Raw genomic sequence first — 19,001 nt, 5'->3', positions numbered from 1 at the left:
GGGTATAAAAGTTATAGAGCTAAAGATAGCACATGAACAATAAACTGCACATACAATGTTATTTCCAGAAATCCTTGTCCAGAGCCTTTTCCCTTTAGATAAGAAGGCTCAACAGACTAGTCTGAGTTGTTTATCCACTTCAGGTACTCATAAATGCAGCTTTCTAAGTCCTCTCTCTGCTCAAGTTGTATCAGGTTAGAGGCTAAGTTTACAAAATGGCAGCTCGTCTATGGATCAGTCTAAACTGAGACACAATTTTGAAACTCATAATATATGGTAATAGTCCTATCACATTCAATTATTTCAGCTTTCTACACTAGCTTTCAGGATTTATTTCTATTATTACCTACAATTGTTGATCTAGCTATTATTACCTCAAGATACAATGAAAGAAAACAGCATTGTCCTCCCAATGGAATCCTCAAAAGTGGCAAAGGTTTCCAGGGGAACCAACACACTACATTGCCGTAACTTCTTTTTGCAATTAGGGCAGATCACTCTGATGTCACATTCCCTCCAAGTCAGTAAATTAGGTAACACGGGGACAACCAAAAGGTCAAACAGTCAAATCCTTTGGCAGCACTAAATTTTGTCTTTTCCCATTTTCTACTATTCTTGAATAAGTTTAGTTCTCCAGTTGCAGGTAGTGGCAGAGATTCCATCATTAAGGCACAAGACAAAACCACAATAATTTTGAAATGTTTAAAGTATTTTTCTTTTCACTCCCTGTTTATACCACTACTTCACAAAGGCAGGCCAGAAACCTATTTCTTCACTAAAGTTATTTTCTTTCATCACATGATGCACATATTGGTCTATTGTAGGGTTTCTTGAGAGAGCTGCGTTGCTTGCATTTATTTTATTTTTAAAGAAAAAGAGCAGAGTTTCTTTTGAAAACCTAAACCATGATCCAGATATGAAGAATTATATGGACTTTATATATTGAAAATTAAGAGGTAGAGCATGCAGAAATCTCAGTCCTCATGTTTCTTTAAATCAAAGAGAAGAAAAATGCATGGTTAAACATAAACAAAACGGAGGTGGTGAACTGCCTTTCACTGTTAATGGAAGAGATACCCATATGATATCTAATTCAGTTATTAATCGGAACAGATTACTTTGATCTTACTGTGAGGCAAGCAAAACATCCACTGACCAAGCATTTAAGATTTGTGTCCCAAAATTTCTGAAGGAGAATTGAATCAAATTAAAAGATAATGCTGTAACATGGTTAGCCTTTGAAATGCAATGACAAGGTAATAAATCAGGCAAAATGCAACTGAAAACACTGATCTAACACAAAAGGCAATTACTTGAAAGCACTATCCATCTCAGACATGTCTAATAGGTTTCCTGAGCATTTATAAATAAAAATGTGGGCATGTTTTAGATGCAAAGTTGAAAACAAAAAGTAATCTAGAGTCTAAAGTCCTTAGAATAAAACACCAGGTGGAACAAAGTGAATAGTACACCACACATCATATAAACAAAGCTACTTCTCAATGTCAGCATTAGGGAGACACTATTGGCTATCATTAGATATTAAATCACAAATGCCAAAGTCAATACCAAAATAATTAACAGTTGAACAACAGAGGCCTAAAGATAAAATCTTGCTCTTCCATGCGATGGCCATGCAAGGCGGGGAAGAGGAAAAATGCTGGCTGTGCACTTCGTGATCCTGCCAGTGCAACTCAGGATGGCTTAGGAAGGTTAAGGCAACACACTTTCTGGTTCACTGCTGCTTTGACCGAGATTAGAACATAAACCCATCTATCAAATGGCGAGTGCACCATATAGAATCCAGGGAGGTGGAGGACTGGTTACACTCCTTCATGACAGCACTAAGTGTATCCTGCCCATGGAGGTACTGGCAAGAAGGTAAAGTTGAATCCTCTTTTTCCAAAAAATGCACTCCAAAACAAAACAGGGCAAGATAGAGCTCAAAATTAATAGCTATCACAATTACAAAATGAAATCTGGCACTACAGCTCGGAGGAATATTTGCTGTCCAAAAATTCTAAACAACTTATTCATTGTCATCTCTGATTGGATCATTTTGAAATATTGTGATAACACTTTATACAACTGGACCAAATTCTGCTCTCACTTTTGTTTGCTACTTCTTAAAGAATTTAATTCATATTCTTCATTTTGCAGAAGAACGTAAGCATATTGGACAGAATGCTCAGATTATAAAAAATATTTAAATAGAGAGTGAACATTTTTGCTTCAATAGCCCCAATTCCTCCCCTACTAACAGAAATATACATATATATATGTATATAAGAAATATATATATTCTCTCAGGAATCCCTTTCTCTCCCCTTGCTCCTCCCTAAAATGTAACATTCTACAATGATCCATAATGTAACATATCAAAAGAAATACTGCATGATACAAGCACAAAAGGCAAACCACAGGACAACAGTTACTCAGGAAACCACCTCCTAGTAAAAAGAAAAGGAGTACTTGTGGCACCTTAGAGACTAACCAATTTATTTGAGCATGAGCTGTAGCTCACGAAAGCTCATGCTCAAATAAATTGGTTAGTCTCTAAGGTGCCACAAGTACTCCTTTTCTTTTTGCGAATACAGACTAACACGGCTGTTCCTCTGACACCTCCTAGTAGTGTGCTGAAACATGCCTGACATTTAAAAATAAACATTTTAGCACTGAGCAAAATTCCATCCCGAGGCACCACAAACCAAGATGACTATTTCTACATGCAGAGTAGGTAATGTTCTCCTCTCATCACTATTTACTGTATTAAATGGCCTTTAAGTGTATTACTAATTAGACTACCCATCACAGATGGCATTACAAATTATTGCTACCCCTACTCAAATGTATCTTTATCCTTGTATTTTTTTCTTCTTTTCTTTAACTTTACACTTCAAGGATACCTATGTTTTGACAGTACTTGATAAAGTCCTTCAGAGAACACAGGCATTTTAGAAGAGGGTTTAAACAGGTCAAATATTAAAGAAATGATTTCAAATTCCTTTGAAAATATTTTGTGCATAAAAACTGCTTGTATTCTTATGGGGACCGATCTCTCTCTTTAATGTACCTTTCTGTACCACCCCGTATAAGTCAGGCTAGGATCAATCATTTTCTCTATATATTCTAACCATCCTCGAGATGATGCACCAAGTTTGGTCTTTTTAGGCATATTAATACAAAACTGTTTTATTTTGTTTAAACTGCATTCAGATTGCAAAGTTCAGATCTCAAAAGTGAGGACATGCCAAAATTAAGGTTGCCACGGCAACCTTAATTTGGTATTCTTGTGTATATGCACTATGATAGAAAAGTCCCATATGATGTTGGGCAAGACTCACAACAGTCTCCAAACTGCCTATGGACTTCTGCTGCCCAGAGTACACTCCAACCCCTCTCATGCTTGTATGTCAGGGTCAGGTCTCTCTATGACCAGCTCCCAGCCCTGTCTGTCTTTGTGTAGACTTCCACCTCTCCAGAGCTCCTTACCCTTCCTCTTATGAGTTTTAGAAAGCTCTTTCTCCAGCCATCAACTCCTTCCCAAGGTTTTTCTCCTGGACCCTCTACCCTAGCCAAGCCTTTTCCAGAATCAATGAAGGTCCTGCCCCCTTCCTGATCTCTCTCTGTTATGAGTAGTGACCTCATCTGCCTTCTTTCCCAGTATTCCTTGCTACAGCCTTTAATCTCAGCTTCCCCAGAAATGCAAGCCCAGAATGCCTTGCTGCTTCAACAGAGTCAGAGTTGAACTGAGCCATAAGCTAGCCTTAAAGGGCCCAAAACACTGACTTACAGGTCCAAGGATCCTCTTGTGGTTTTGTGAGGGGCAGAACTAATAAGGAGGAATAAAATACCCAACACTAACCTTACCCAGTGTCTGCCTGGGATGGGGGCAGGATGAGGTTTAGCTAGTTGAAGCTCAGTCCACAGAAGAACTGAGGTGATCCTGGTTGACAAAGGCATGTGGATAACACCTGTCCCTTAACTTGAGGTGTGTGTCCATCTCTTGTTGTACAGGTTTGAACTATATGGAACCTAGTTGGAAGATCAGGTTTCAGCCATATTCAGGATGTTTTTTTATCATTTATGCACCATCAGGAGGCTGTGACTGTTTCTTATAACTGCAGATATTGTAACAGTCTTCCATACCTTTGTCAGCTCAAGATTACATTGCTTGATGTACAGCAACATCTTATAACCAACTGAAACTGAACTTGGTGCAGGGTTCAGGTGTCTGTTTCTCATATGGGAGTATCATGCAGTGAGTCTATTATACCGGTATTCCAGGATCTGCACTAGTTGCAGACTATTAGTTTTCAGGTGAAATTTAAAAAGGTGTTTTTGATTTCTAAATCTCTACATGCCTGTTGACCTTCATACCTGTGGGACAACCACTCTGCGCTGACAAAGCTTGAGCTGAAGCACTTGTAGTATAATAGAGGGTGAGCTGCTGGCAAGGTGTTCTCTGTGAGGACATTTCAGCTTTTGGTGTTTCTCAGCCCTATTTAAAGAAGTCCAAATTTTATGATCTTTAGGGCCTGTTTCAAAGCTCAACTTTTCCCCCTAGCATTTGTGAAGGTGGAGAATTTTGAGATGGTTAGTGGCAGAAAAGGGGGGGTGTTTCAATATTTCATTTGCCTGTCAATTGCCAAAGTTAAGTCATAGTGATTAGATTTTAGATATTTTAAGTTCTATCAAGGGCACCGAGAATGAAGAAATTGGTGCTCTTTTTCCTTTGTATAAATCTAACAGACAAAATAAAACACACCAATCCACCCTGTTATCACATATGCATACCTAGATGGCAATACGAGTTCTGTGCATTTTATGTTCCTAACTGCAAACTAATATCTACTTTAATACAGATATTTTCTAACAGTCTGTACTTGAGATTTTCTACCATGAATTCCTGCACTCCCAGCAATTTCACTAGAGCACAGGACAGAACAGAATCAGAACGTTTACAGTCAAATGCTTTAGAAGCCTTTTCAGTGCCCCCAACAGTATTTATTAGGCATTTAATAAAGTGGGCTAGTTACAACACCTCCATGTAAGCAAGGGTTATATGCTATCAAGCAGAAACTCACAGAGGAATAAGGGTTTTTAAAAATTTATTAGTAGAAAGCAAGAGCTCCAGCCTTCAGGTTACCACTGTTTTCACAGCAGGGACTCTGGATCCAGATAGTTAAAGCATAACCCAATTCTACCACAAAAGAAAAGAGTAAATACCCACGAAGTATTGATTGCATGTACATACCTCATTTTAATGTTCCAAGGCATGAGGGGGGAAGGAGGAAGAAAACAGCGAATCGCACACTATACAAATTCCCTTTTCTGTGCAAATGGCTGCCTCAGTTTCAGAAGTTCTTCCTCAATAGATTGTTCTAGTCCTACTCAGTAGAACTTCTCATATTGATTGCAAACAAATAAATAACTACACATTTCAAGTCTGCATAGCCATTCAGACTCTGCAGTCTCTGGGATCCAATAAACTGCAGTTCTCCTGCTAAAAGAGCTGCTGGATGCCAAATGTGCAACCAGGCAGCAGGGGGTCAGGCGCCCCCGACAGATATCTTGACATGTGGATCTACACACAAAAAATGTCCTCTGGGCCTCCCATAATCTACTGGCTCTGTCTTTACTTCAATCCAGTGCTTCTCATTGACATCCACAGAGGCATGCCTTTTTTGTTTTGTTTTTTTGTTAAGTACACTTTACGGTTGTTGAGGTGCTGAGAGTCCTCACACATTTTTAACATGTTCATCCGCACTATCAACAAGCTATAGAAGCAAAACAGAGGGCAAAATTCAAGACTCCTCTGTCAAAGCAGCGCTTCTTGACTGTCTCCTGCTAGGCCTTTAAGCGTCTGCATCCTCCAAAAGTTGTGTCATATTAAATTTGAGAGAGTAGTTCTTAATTCCTTTTAAGCAAACTATGCAGTTCAATTACAGTTCTTTATAAATACACAGCCATGATAGTATTTTTTTCCAATTGTGATCATCACAGTAGAAGGTTTTTAATTACATAGAAAGGGCAAAAGTTATATCAGTAAAATTCTGTTTGTAATACTGACTGATACATTTAGAAAGAATGATCACTTTTCACAGTAAATATGATCTCAAAGAAAGCACTCTCTGAGCATAGTGATCCAGTATCAACAACTTTCCCGTAAGAATTTTATTCTGTTTCAAACATATTGCATTAAAGAAAGCTGTTCTCTCTGAATATCTGTGCAATATAGCTTTTCTCCAAATCATTCATTTTCTTTAAACACATCTCTGACAAAAGTGATATTGTCCTTTGACACTGACTCAAGTACTGGCACATTCTCTACCTGGACATGATTCTAAAGGCAAGATTCCACATGGCCACAGAATATTTGGAAGCAATTGGTACCATTTTACTCTGTCATAGGAATATGCTGATCATGTGATCCTGTAGCTCATCATCCAGAAGAGGAAATTACAGAATTCAGCAAAGATCTGAAAACGAACATTTCCTGCTCCTTTAAGCCCTGATCTGCAGCCGACTGTAACTGTAACATCTCTGACACAGCTCCATAAACTATCTTCTCAACCTTAATGAGGTTGCCAAGCAACTAGTCCAAGTTCAGAAGAATCTGGGAAAAGATACTGAGTTCTCAGCAAGATGCAGCTATATAAAAATGTAATGGCATTCACACATCTGTGTGCAGCCTGTGAGTGCTTGAAAATATTTACCAAATAAACTGACCAAAAAGTCGGAAAAATATAAGGTTAATTCAGGGAAATAAAATACTTCAGTTCCAACTATGTTTTTAACCAGATTACGACAGAGGCCTCTAACAAGATGCATACATTTTGAGAGTTCCTAAATTCTGCAGGGTACATAAATTAATGGCTTCCTCTGAAATAAATGTGATGTTCTTAATAGCAAATATACAAGAATTTATGCTTATGTATGAAATGATTTAATGATGGAATACACCAGAAGTATGTGTTTTATTCCAGTATTTCTGAAGATATGTCAGTAACAAAAATCAGCCTTAAGAGAGTATGCCTGTTTGATCAGCTTTTATTCACTTAAAATCAACTCTGTAGTAACTTCTTCATACTTTAGGGGGGAATGTGTCGCATGAACACACAACCACAAGTGACAAATAAAGTACAGATATCAATTAGAGACTGCCACCCAGCCAAGTGGGTCAGTCCATAAACCTAGGTTGGGGGAAGGGCCAAACAAATATTTAGAAAAAGGGGGCACAATGCATATGAAACTGTGCTGTGCTGGAAGGGCCCGTCCTAAAGGCTTTGCATGCATGCTTACCAGGGCAGTATGCATCAACGTCCAGTTTCTGTGCTGAAGTGAGCGTTGGTGAGCCAAGCTCAGACTCTGGGATTCGAGGGCTCTCAACAAACTTTGCCTTCCTCAGGGGGGCTAAGGAGAAGGAGGGGGAAGAAAGAAAGAGAGGTCAAGAGTAAGGGAAACAGCAGGCAACAGATGGAAGCACTTAACTAAATGACACACTGTGTCGGACTCATATTAAGTTACCCTTTATTTTGTGCATGCCAGAAAAAAAATGATCTGCATTCTTCACAAAGGAGATGGGCTTGTTCAAAAGCTACAACAAACTGCAAAGTCTTACTTTAAAGTGTGCAAGCACTGAAGCACAGTTCTTGGTTGTCTAAACACTGGCTTTTTTCCCAGCCCCTCTCTAAAATTAATCTTTTATGAGGAACAAATGAACCTGGATTCAACAACTATAGAAAGGCTAAGATCATAGAGAGGAAAACAGAGCCTGCTAAGTTTTAAGGCATTTTGAATTGTTAAATAATTAAAATGCTTCCTTTGAACAGAAACTTCAACTTCAAAATATCAGTGGCACTCAGTATCTTCTGCTCTAGGAAATTCAGTTTTAAATATGAGTTATCTGACTACACAGCTTAAGAAGGAAATTGATCATGTCGCTTCTTAGCCTTGCAAGCGCTAAGTATAAGAGAGTTAAAAGAAAGAAGCAAAAATGTATTTTTTTCTTTGGCCAAGATATTGCCTGAGCTGATACTGTAAGGAAACATTGACTTTTACAGCAACGTGATTTTAGCAACAAATTTGAGCTGCGAGCACTGTGAAAGGCATTAGGCTTTAGGATGTTTGTGTGTAATGAAATACAATTTATAAAAACACTTTCAATGCTGAGGTTTTAAACAAAAATTCTTGCTAGCCACTAGAAACAAATCTAGGAAAATAGTTAATATATGCAGAAATTATTGGATAAAGTTATACAATATTCAAAGTGGAATTATTATGAAAATTACAACTGAATGGAACTCTCACAAATCCACTGACGTCCGAGTGTAATCTGAAAAGTTACTTGGTCACCAGGTTTAATGTCTCAGCAACTCAAATATCCTCAATTTACAATTAAAAAGATTCTTTTATACCTGCCAGTCCTGCAAGTTTTAAATCTGGGAATTGAAAGTCAAGCTGGGTTCTTTCCTTCTCATGTACTATCACGTGTAATAAAGGCTCTACAGGTCAAATAATACCCGTAATGGCAGCTATGAATCTCATTGTTGCTACTGCATGTAACTGCAGGGTTAACTGACCTCCTGCGTGACTGGAAATTAAGTAATGGTTCTGCGGATGCAAAAGAAGGAATACAATCCAGCTCACTTTCTCTAACTGCATTGTTTCTACAGTACTAACAGAAAGAAAAAGAGGAAAAAATTACATTAAGCACAAAAGCAGAGAGAGCTATGAGACAGAATACATGCAGGGGACCAAATTCTGCTCTCTGTTACATTGCTATAAATGCTGAGCAACTCCAATGACTTCAGTACAATTACTCAGAATTTACACTGGTGTAACTGAGAACAGAATGTGTTCCAGGGGAGTTGAGCTGATGACTAAGAAGGTGCCATTTCTATACTGTCACTTTTCTGAATACAACCACACATTGGGTGATACTGAATATATGTACTACAATCACTCTGGGCTCCTAGCATATGCTGTGCAACACAGCCCACACCATGCAATATGATAAGTTTAAAATTCCAAGTCATCAGTATGGAAATGATAAAAATTCCATCAGTTAGCTGAGAGTTTGTAAAAACAGCCAGCAACACAAAAATGGTTCCCAGAATTCTACTATGGTGATAGAAGAGGAGACTTTGATGAAAACAGGTAACTTTGAGGAGAATACTGTTGTAACATTTAGAACCAACCCAGATAATCATCCCACACAGATCATTTTACTAATATTGCAGCTGTAATTGTTCTTTCACAAACGCATGCACTGAAATTTAGGTTTCATTCCACTGAGGAGAGTCCAGTAACATTATTCTTCCTATTTACTAAGATTTTGTATGGCATACAACACATCCTTAGATGAAATAAAGAATACAAGCATCATTTTGACACTGTTTAAGTAAACACTGGAAGGATTTTAATACAGCTTATAAAGAAGTAAAGCTTGTCTTTCTCTCCATAATAGTTTCTGGCTAACCAATTTTAGAGCCAGGAGTTATGTAAAGCTACATTTACCTGACACTAAATAAAAAGGAGTTATTGCAGCACAGCACATATAGCAACCTCACATAAAAAGAAATGATGTGCCCCAACTGCACATTCATCAAGGAATTCAGGTAGCATCATAAATCATAAGATTGAGGCTTACGTGGTTACTTTGTGTCATGAGGACCGCAAGACGGAATCACTGATTTAATTCTTGTACATTTGTGGGGAGAGGAAGTAAAATACACAAATCAAAGCATTCTTTTCCATCATTCATTGTGTGTCCCTTACCCTACTTACATCTGCTTTCTAGATCTCAGAGGTCTCTTTCTTTTATTAATATATTTATTTAGAGTTCAATCTTATATAAATTCCATAAAAACAGATGCACATGTAAAGTGTGTTATGACCATGACATGCATTTAAAAATGTTTTTTAAAATTTTGCCCTTCTTCACAACTCTGACACTCTGCGTCTTGTCAAATTTTCATCTTCCCCTCTTCCTCATTTAGGGCCAACTCAGGAAAATATATAAGTACATGTATTAGTCCATTCCTGTTCTGAACATTTATGCATAGGATTATGTCCCATTGACTTCAATGGGATTTAAGCATGTACTTAAGTGGTGTCATGAACAGGGATGCTTTCCTGAATCAGGGCCCAAGGAAGTACATTTTAAAATATGTTCCATACAACATATAAAACAGGTTTCAGAGTAGCAGCCGTGTTAGTCTGTATTCGCAAAAAGAAAAGGAGGACTTGTGGCACCTTAGAGACTAACCAATTTATTTGAATATAAGCTTTCGTGAGCTACAGCTCACTTCATCGAATGCATCCGATGAAGTGAGCTGTAGCTCACAAAAGCTTATGCTCAAATAAATTGGTTAGTCTCTAAGGTGCCACAAGTCTTCCTGTTCTTTTAACATATAGAACAGTTAGTATTACATCCTTTTCTTGATGTCATATCTTTATTTCACAGAGTACAACTCCCTACATTGCTAACAGCAGCGGTGTGCCTATCCTGGATTAAATATAAATCAAATCTTGTTAACCCAACAAAGGGGTAAAAGTGAATCATCAAAATGACTAAATCTCTCCTGCTTATATTGAAATGAACTTGGTGAAAAGTGCTGGACTGAAAACAAGGCAGCCTGCAGTCCTCTATTCATCTGAACAAAAAAAAAAGAAAAAGAAAAAAAAAAAGCAGTACAACAGCACTGCATGCTACTCCCCATCCCGACTCAGGAGCACGCTGCCACTGTACCTCAGCCTTGGCCTGGAGATACGACTAACTAACGGAGGCTGGAGGGTAATACTGTCTCTATGGCCCATTCAATGCTGATTTTACTGAAGTGGATCTCAGTCTGGAAAAAGACTGGGAACATGAAGTGCTGTCAGATTACTTAGGTCACTGCTACCCTGGATTGGATTGGATTCAGTGAAAAGAAATGAAAGGCTTTGTACCCCATTCCCAGTTCCCTGAGCCATCTGGTTTCTGTGATTCACTTTTTGTGGGGAAAAAAATATTAGTCATAACTATTGCATAATGTCCACATCAAATATAATTCTGAGACAGAGAAACTGTACCATGTACGAACGGGGCAGCCATAGTCAGCCAGATAAATATGAAAGTCCTGGAGCCATTTTAAATTCAATTTCTTCAACTAAAAATCTTGAAACTTTCTTGATTGTAAAACCACATGTAACTGCTCATCCCTGCCTATCCCTCAGTGTACTGAACTCGCCCTTCTTTACATTGAACAGAGGAAAAGAAAAAGAAAAGGGAAAAGAAGGGGACCTGGGAGGATGAAAGGTTGTCACAGATGGGAGACTAACTGAATTTTACTCTTTCACTACAAAACTATAAAATTCCTTAACAGACCAAACTTGAACAAGGTATCCCCAGAGGGGTTGCAGTAAAATTCTCTCTGACATTCAGACAACATAACTTGAACCAGGACAGAAGAGTTTGGTCAAGCACCTGTGCCATGTCTTACGTGCCTTTCTATTATTCATAGTGTAGTTTCGACATCTACTAAGTTGAGGCTTTGGTCACAAGTATGTTGCTTCATGTACAATTTAACAGAGATGTGTTTGCACCCTTTATTGGAAAAGTTAGTGCCCTTTATGTAGATATAGCTATAGCTGTAAAGACACTGATAGATGTTTTTAAAACCACTGCCCAAAATGAAGTAGCCAATTGTAAAGCGATTTCTTTAATAACTTTCAGTGACTTAACCAAGTTTGAAAAATTGCTTCTGAAAGATATGTCCTCGTCTAGAAAATCCTTGCTAAATTCATTCAGCTCTAAGGAACATTACAAGGGATTCTTTTCTCTAAAACAGTCACATGGTCTTCAATCTACATGTCTTCCTCTTTTCCTCCTCCTTTCTTAACTAATTTTACAAACTTGTGATATTGATTTCTGTTCTTTTCCATTTCATATTGTATCTATGATTTGATATGTTATTGGTATGTATTGTAATGTTGGGCAAAAGAAAAATGCAATATCGCTAATTAAAATAATATCTATTGTTTATTCTATTGTTAATATAGCATGAATAAAAAGTCACACTTATGTCAGTGATCACATACAATTGCTGAAAGGCTATATATCATATAATTAAAAGCAATTCTTTGATGCCTGCCTATGATTTTAGATTAAGAAATAGAATGTGTACAAAGGGTAAAAAATAAAAGATTTCAAATACTTAAAGAGAACATCAAATCTTCAGTGAAATCTGAACTGAGCACTTCTGCTTAAAAAGTGTCAATAAAAGCCTGAAGTACATATTCATAATTGCTTTAGAAAGCATACAAATATTTCAGATTAAAAATTAAATCCGGTAAGAAAAACAGAACACAACAAAAGAACAATTTGTTCACAAAGAGAAGGAACCATTTGCTATTGTAAATTCCTACCAGAGAACAATCCTAACACAGTTGCAAATGTGAGCCACCAAACACAAAATTAATTCTTTTAAGAACCAGTTATTAGAGTGGATACAGTACAGCCAGTGTTTTTATGACAGTTCCCAAAAATTTCATTTTAAAACCTGATATCAATTATAGCCTGTGACACCTACTAAAATGAGTAAGCTGAAGTAACCAGTTCTAAGCAAAATCCTACAATCAAGTACTAGTAGTTGTTACTGGGTTTTGTTTGTTTTGTCTCTATTGTTAGTTTTTATGTATAGCCATAAATATTAACTTTTGAGACTCATCCACAATATTGCTACGTATAAAGTCATAGCAGAAGTATGTCAATACCCTTAAATGAACTCCATGCGGTTCTGATGATTGACCAGCTGAACCAAACCACAAAAGTACTGTTTTTTAAAAAAAATCTACCGAAGAACCATGTATTGAGGACAACATGAAAACAGCAATCCCTAGACTTCTGATGGGGTTTTTCAGTGAACCTTATCATTACTTAAACTCTATTAAAACAATATAATTTGTTTATTTGAAAGATGTACTCTGCATAACTACTCCATCAAACACTGAATGTTGTTTTTAAATCATGTCTATTGATAGTATTACTTGCTGCCATGTTAGTTACTGTCAGTTTTTGACACCTTTGGTCAGGAATCAGAGTGATACAGTGATTTAATTCCGACATTACAAAGGTGAAATATCCTGCTTTCTTATAAATTTACAGAACCTTATAAGGCATGTTTTATATTTTTTTGTTCAGAATCTCTGGGATCATCCCATTAACACTATCAGGAATAGCAGGAGAGCAGAAATAATTCTAGGACTGTTTCTGGTATCAGTACAGATAAAAAACCTTTTGTACAAACAAACAGCAATGAGGTAGTTTCAGATTCACAATTCTGTTGTTATTACAAAGGAGTTGAATAAATCAACAGTTCTATTACGCACCTTTAGTTGGTGAAAATCCAGTGTTTAAATGAAGCGCTATGAGGAAAGGGGCTTCATATAAAATGTTCAGTGTGAAGAAAAGGAAATACAAACTTAGTGACCTCTTGAAACAACTTGTCTCTAAACGCTTTAACAGTCCAGACAATAGCTTTGCAAAGCTTAACATTTTCCCAGTACACGTGTATCCAAATTGGAAGATCTACATGAAAGAGAAGAATTGGATTTGAAGACCTAAAACTCTCATTTCCTTTAGTACTAACTTGGAAATCAAAACATTTTTAACAACTTGTTGCTTCAAGGATTTAGTTTGGATACTCAAAAAATCTTTTACCCACAATGTTCCTCTTCTATACTTTGTTTATTACTAACCATTGTTCAATAAGATGTAATCTAAATTTCTGAGTGCATCTCTTATGGCCAACTCCTGCTTCCCCAGAAGTGAATGGAAGTTTTTGCCAATAACTTCAATACGAGCAGCCAGCAGCTTACAAAAGGTATTCAGTGAAATAACATTTTAATACGTTTTAGCACTTCTAGCTCTCTGATGTTTCAGTAGATGGTGCTTCACACTTTGAAATTATTTCCATAACAATGGGTTGTTCCACTGCAATTATACATCAAAGAAAGATTTCTGCTCTGGTGTTTTAATTTGAAATCATATGACTGGACAAATGACCAGGGAACAGTATAAAAATATTGCTCGGGGATGCAGGAGTGAAATCAGGAAGGCCAAATCACACCTGGAGTTGCAGCTAGCAAGAGATGTTAAGAGTAACAAGAAGGGTTTCTTCAGGTATGTTAGCAACGAGAAGAAAGTCAAGGAAAGTGTGGGCCCCTTCCTGAATGAGGAAGGCTGCACTGGGCAGCACAGCATGCGGAGGAGGTGACCAGCCCTCTGTGCAGAAAGAAGTGGTTCGGGACTATTTAGAAAAGCTGGACGAGCACAAGTCCATGGGGCCGGATGCGCTGCATCCGAGAGTGCTAAAGGAGTTGGCGGATGTGATTGCAGAGCCATTGGCCATTATCTTTGAAAACTCATGGCGATCTGGGGAAGTCCCGGATGACTGGAAAAAGGCTAATGTAGTGCCCATCTTTAAAAAAGGGAAGAAGGAGGATCCTGGGAACTACAGGCCAGTCAGCCTCACCTCAGTCCCTGGAAAAATCATGGATCAGGTCCTCAAGGAATTAATTCTGAAGCACTTAGAGGAGAGGAAAGTGATCAGGAACAGTCAGCATGGATTCACCAAGGGCAAATCATGCCTGACTAAGCTAATTGCCTTCTATGACGAGATAATTGGCTCTGTGGATGAGGGGAAAGCGGTGGATGTGTTATTCCTTGACTTTAGCAAAGCTTTTGACATGGTCTGAGCATGACACGGTCTGAGCATGACAAAGCATTTGACACTAGATGACCTCCTGAGGTCCCTTCCAACCCTTGACTTTAGCAAAGCTTTTGACATGGTCTCCCACAGTATTCTTGCCAGCAAGTTAAAGAAATATGGGCTGGATGAATGGACTATAAGGTGGGTAGAAAGTTGGCTAGATTGTCGGGCTCAACAAGTAGTGATCAATGGCTCCATGTCCAGTTGGCAGCCGGTATCAACTGGAGTGCCCCAAGGGTCGGTCCTCGGGCCGGTTTTGTTCAATATCTTCATAAATGATCTGGAGGATGGGATGGATTGCACTCTCAGCAAGTTTGCAGATGACACTAAACTGGGAGGAGAGGTAGATACGCTGGAGGGTAGGGATAGGATACAGAGGGACCTAGACAAATTGGAGGATTGGGCCAAAATAAATCTGATGAGGTTTAACAAGGACAAGGGCAGAGTCTTGCAATTAGGATGGAAGAATCCCATGCACCGCTACAGACTAGGGACCGAATGGCTCGGCAGCAGTTCTGCAGAAAAGGACCTAGGGGTGACAGTGGATGAGAAGCTGGATATGAGTCAACAGTGTGCCCTTGTTGCCAAGAAGGCCAATGGCATTTTGGGATGTATAAGTAGGGGCATAGCCAGCAGATCGAGGGACGTGATCGTTCCCCTCTTTTCGACATTGGTGAGGCCTCATCTGGAGTACTGTGTGCAGTTTTGGGCCCCACACTAGAAGAAGGATGTGGAAAAATTGGAGAGAGTCCAGCGAAGGGCAACAAAAATGATTAGGGGTCTGGAACACATGACTTATGAGGAGAGGCTGAGGGAACTGGGATTGTTTAGTCTGCAGAAGAGAAGAATGAGGGGGGATTTGATAGCTGCTTTCAACTACCTGAGAGGTGGTTCCAAAGAGAATGGTTCTAGACTATTCTCAGTGGTAGAAGAGGACAGGACAAGGAGTAATGGTCTCAAGTTGCAGTGGCGGAGGTTTAGGTTGGATATTAGGAAAAACGTTTTCACTAGGAGGGTGGTGAAACACTGGAATGCGTTACCTAGGGAGGTGGTGGAATCTCCCTCCCTAGAAGTTTTTAAGGTCAGGCTTGACAAAGCCCTGGCTGGGGTGATTTAATTGGGGATTGGTCCTGCTTTGAGCAGGGGGTTGGACTAGATGACCTCCTGAGGTCCCTTCCAACCCTTGACTTTAGCAAAGCTTTTGACATGGTCTCCCACAGTATTCTTGCCAGCAAGTTAAAGAAGTATGGGCTGGATGAATGGACTATAAGGTGGATAGAAAGCTGGTAGATTGTCGGGCTCAATGGGTAGTGATCAATGGCTTCATGTCTAGTTGGCAGCCGGTATCAAGCGGAGTGCCCCAAGGGTCAGTCCTCGGGCCGGTTTTGTTCAATATCTTCATAAATGATCTGGAGGATGGTGTGGATTGCACCCTCTGCAAGTTTGCAGATGACACTAAACTGGGAGGAGAGGTAGATACGCTGGAGGGTAGGGATGCGATACACAGGGCCCTGGAGAAATTAGAGGATTGGGCCAAAAGAAATCTAATGAGGTTCAACAAGGACAAGTGCAGAGTCCTGCACTTAGGATGGAAGAATCCCATGCTCCGCTACAGACTAGGGACCAAATGGCTAGGCAGGAGTTCTGCAGAAAATGACCTAGGGGTTACAATGGACGAGAAGCTGGATATGAGTCAACAGTGTGCCCTTGTTGCCAAGAAGGCCAATGGCATTTTGGGATGTATAAGTAGGGGCACTGCCAGCAAATTGAGGGACGTGATCATTCCCCTCTATTCGACATTGGTGAGGCCTCATCTGGAGTACTGTGTCCAGTTTTGGACCCCACACTACAAGAAGGATGTGGAAAAATTGGAAAACGTCCAGCGGAGGGCAACAAAAATTATTAGGGGACTGGAACACATGACTTATGAGGAGAGGCTGAGGGAACTGGGATTGTTTAGTCTGCTTGAAAGGGGGTTCCAAAGAGGTTGGATCTAGACTGTTCTCAGTGGTAGCTGATGACAGAACGAGGAGTAATGGTCTCAAGTTGTAGTGGGGGAGGTTTAGGTTGGATATTAGGAAAAACTTTTTCACTAGGAGGGTGGTGAAACACTGGAATGCGTTACCTAGGGAGGTGGTGGAATCTCCTTCCTTAGAAGTTTTTAAGGTCAGGCTTGACAAAGCCCTGGCTGGAATGATTTAATTGGGGATTGGTCCTGCTTTGAGCAGGGGGTTGGACTAGATGACCTCCTGAGGTCCCTTCCTACCCTGATATTCTATGATTCTACTGAAGATAGTTAAGTCCCAGGCAGACTGCGAAGAGCTACAAAAAGGATCTCTCAAAATTGGGTGACTGGGCAATAAATTGGAAGATGAAATTCAATATTGATAAATGCAAAGTAACACACTGGAAAACATAATCCCAACTGATAATATATCTCAAATGATGGGGGTCTAGAGATCTATAAAATCATGACTGGTGTGGGGAAGTAAATAAGGAAGTGTTTACTCCTTCTCATAACAAAAGAACTAGGGGTCACCAAATGAAATTAATAGGCAGTAGGTTTAAAACAAACAAAAGGAAGTATTTTTTCACACAATGCACAGTCAACCTGTGGAATTCCTTGCCAGAGGATGTTGTGAAGGCCAAGACTATAACAGGGTTCAAAAAAGAACTAGATAAACTCATGGAGGATAGGTCCACCAATGGCTATTAGCCAGGATGGGCAGAGATGGTGTCCCTAGTGTCTGCTTGCCAGAAGCTGGGAATTGGCAACAGGGGATGGATCACTTGATGATTATCTGTTCTGTTCATTCCCTTTGGGGCACCTGGCATTCACCACTGTCAAAAGACAGGATTCTGAGCTAGAAGGACCTTTGGTCTGACCCAATATGGCCATTCGTATGTTCTTAGCACTGGCCTAAAAATTATAAGGTGGGCAACACCTCCTCTTCAAATGGGCCTGATTCGGTAGGCAGCCTCTGAGCATGCCTACCAGATTGGGCCTTGCACGCAGGATAGGTGGGCGAATGCCTATCTTCTCCCAGTTCATGGCTCACTCTGGGTCTTAGGTGGGAGATAGGCATCCAGACGCCTACAATGAGGCAGCAGGGCATATGCCCAGAGGCAGAAACTTAGGCACCCAGGGAACTTTTACCCTGAAAATTTAGGTGCTGGGTGAGTTTAGGCAGCTACAGAGTTCAGTGGGAGTTTTGTGGTTTGCAGTGGAGCCAAAAATTGCAACTTAAGTGCCTTGTGAATCTGGGCCTTAGCCTCTCTGGAGTCAAGATGACTCCCAAGGTCAATGGTGTTAAATGCTCAGTATCTGACTCAGCTGACTGGTCCTGAAGAGTCCCTTTCCACCCCAGATCAGTAAGTTTGAGATATCCCTCCCAATTTTCAAATGTTCAATTTGAGAGAGAAAGCAGACTGAACACCTAGGTTGTAACCATCTCCTAGGCACCAAACTTGGACACTTGTAAGACACATCATGACTATGCAGAAAAGACCGGATTTAAAGCCTGATTTTTTAGCTGTTTTAGCCCTTCTATCTGTGAGATCAACAGACAAATCCCTACAAGGAAATATCAGCCAAACAGTTCAGTAGAAATGAAGCAGTCCACAATGACTGCAATGGGTGTCACAAAAAAGTTGTTGGGAATGTTTCTGGATAAATAAAATTGACTGACTGACCAGTTTACCAATTATATGCTGGGTTTCAGAGTAGCAGCCGTGTTAGTCTGTATTCACAAAAAGAAAAGGAGTACTTGTGGCACCTTAGAGACTAACAAATTTATTTGAGCATAAGCTTTCGTGAGCTACAGATCCCCCCCCCCACCCCCCACCCCCGCTCTCCTGCTGGTAATAGCTCACCTTAAGTGATCACTCTGGTTACTTGAATTCCCTTGACCTACTAACCCCATTAACAGCTCCCAAGGAAGCTTAGCTCAAAGTGCCCTTGAGTGGTCTGTCCACTTTCTGCCTGCATCCTGTATAAAAGAACTGCTGAATTTCCACTGAGTTTTGGCCCTTCCACAGTTACAAGAGGGAGAACTGGACCATAAAATCTGTAACTTTCTGAATGATGTAAAGGTATTGTTATTTTCCATCAGAGTGAAATACCACCACTGTACATGCTGGAAATATCCCTCAAAAGCTGTTTTGAATTGCCCACTAACTTTTTATATAAATCTCTCAGATGTGCTTGAGCTGTACTGCAAAACTGCTAACAATTAGCCTGAA

At 39.6% G+C, this 19,001-nt stretch overlaps 1 protein-coding gene across 11 annotated transcripts in view; it reads right to left on the bottom strand.

Moving 5' to 3' along the window:
* TANC2 (tetratricopeptide repeat, ankyrin repeat and coiled-coil containing 2) overlaps positions 1–19,001 on the bottom strand; it is a 713,129-nt gene that overhangs the window by 243,622 nt on the left and 450,506 nt on the right. For 8 of the 11 annotated variants that reach the window (XM_073325985.2, XM_073325984.2, XM_078850726.1 and 5 more), the window contains one exon: positions 7,306–7,416. The exons of the other annotated variants lie outside the window; for them this stretch is intronic. In XM_073325985.2, the coding sequence (XP_073182086.2) occupies positions 7,306–7,416 (111 nt within the window). The remainder of the gene's footprint in view (positions 1–7,305; positions 7,417–19,001) is intronic. 11 annotated transcript variants of the gene reach the window in all.

This window comes from Lepidochelys kempii, chromosome 27 (genome assembly GCF_965140285.1).
Source record: "Lepidochelys kempii isolate rLepKem1 chromosome 27, rLepKem1.hap1, whole genome shotgun sequence".
Lineage (NCBI taxonomy): Eukaryota > Metazoa > Chordata > Testudines > Cheloniidae > Lepidochelys > Lepidochelys kempii.
Note: the sequence above shows the minus strand (reverse complement) of the source record. Positions and strands in the feature narration are given on the sequence as shown.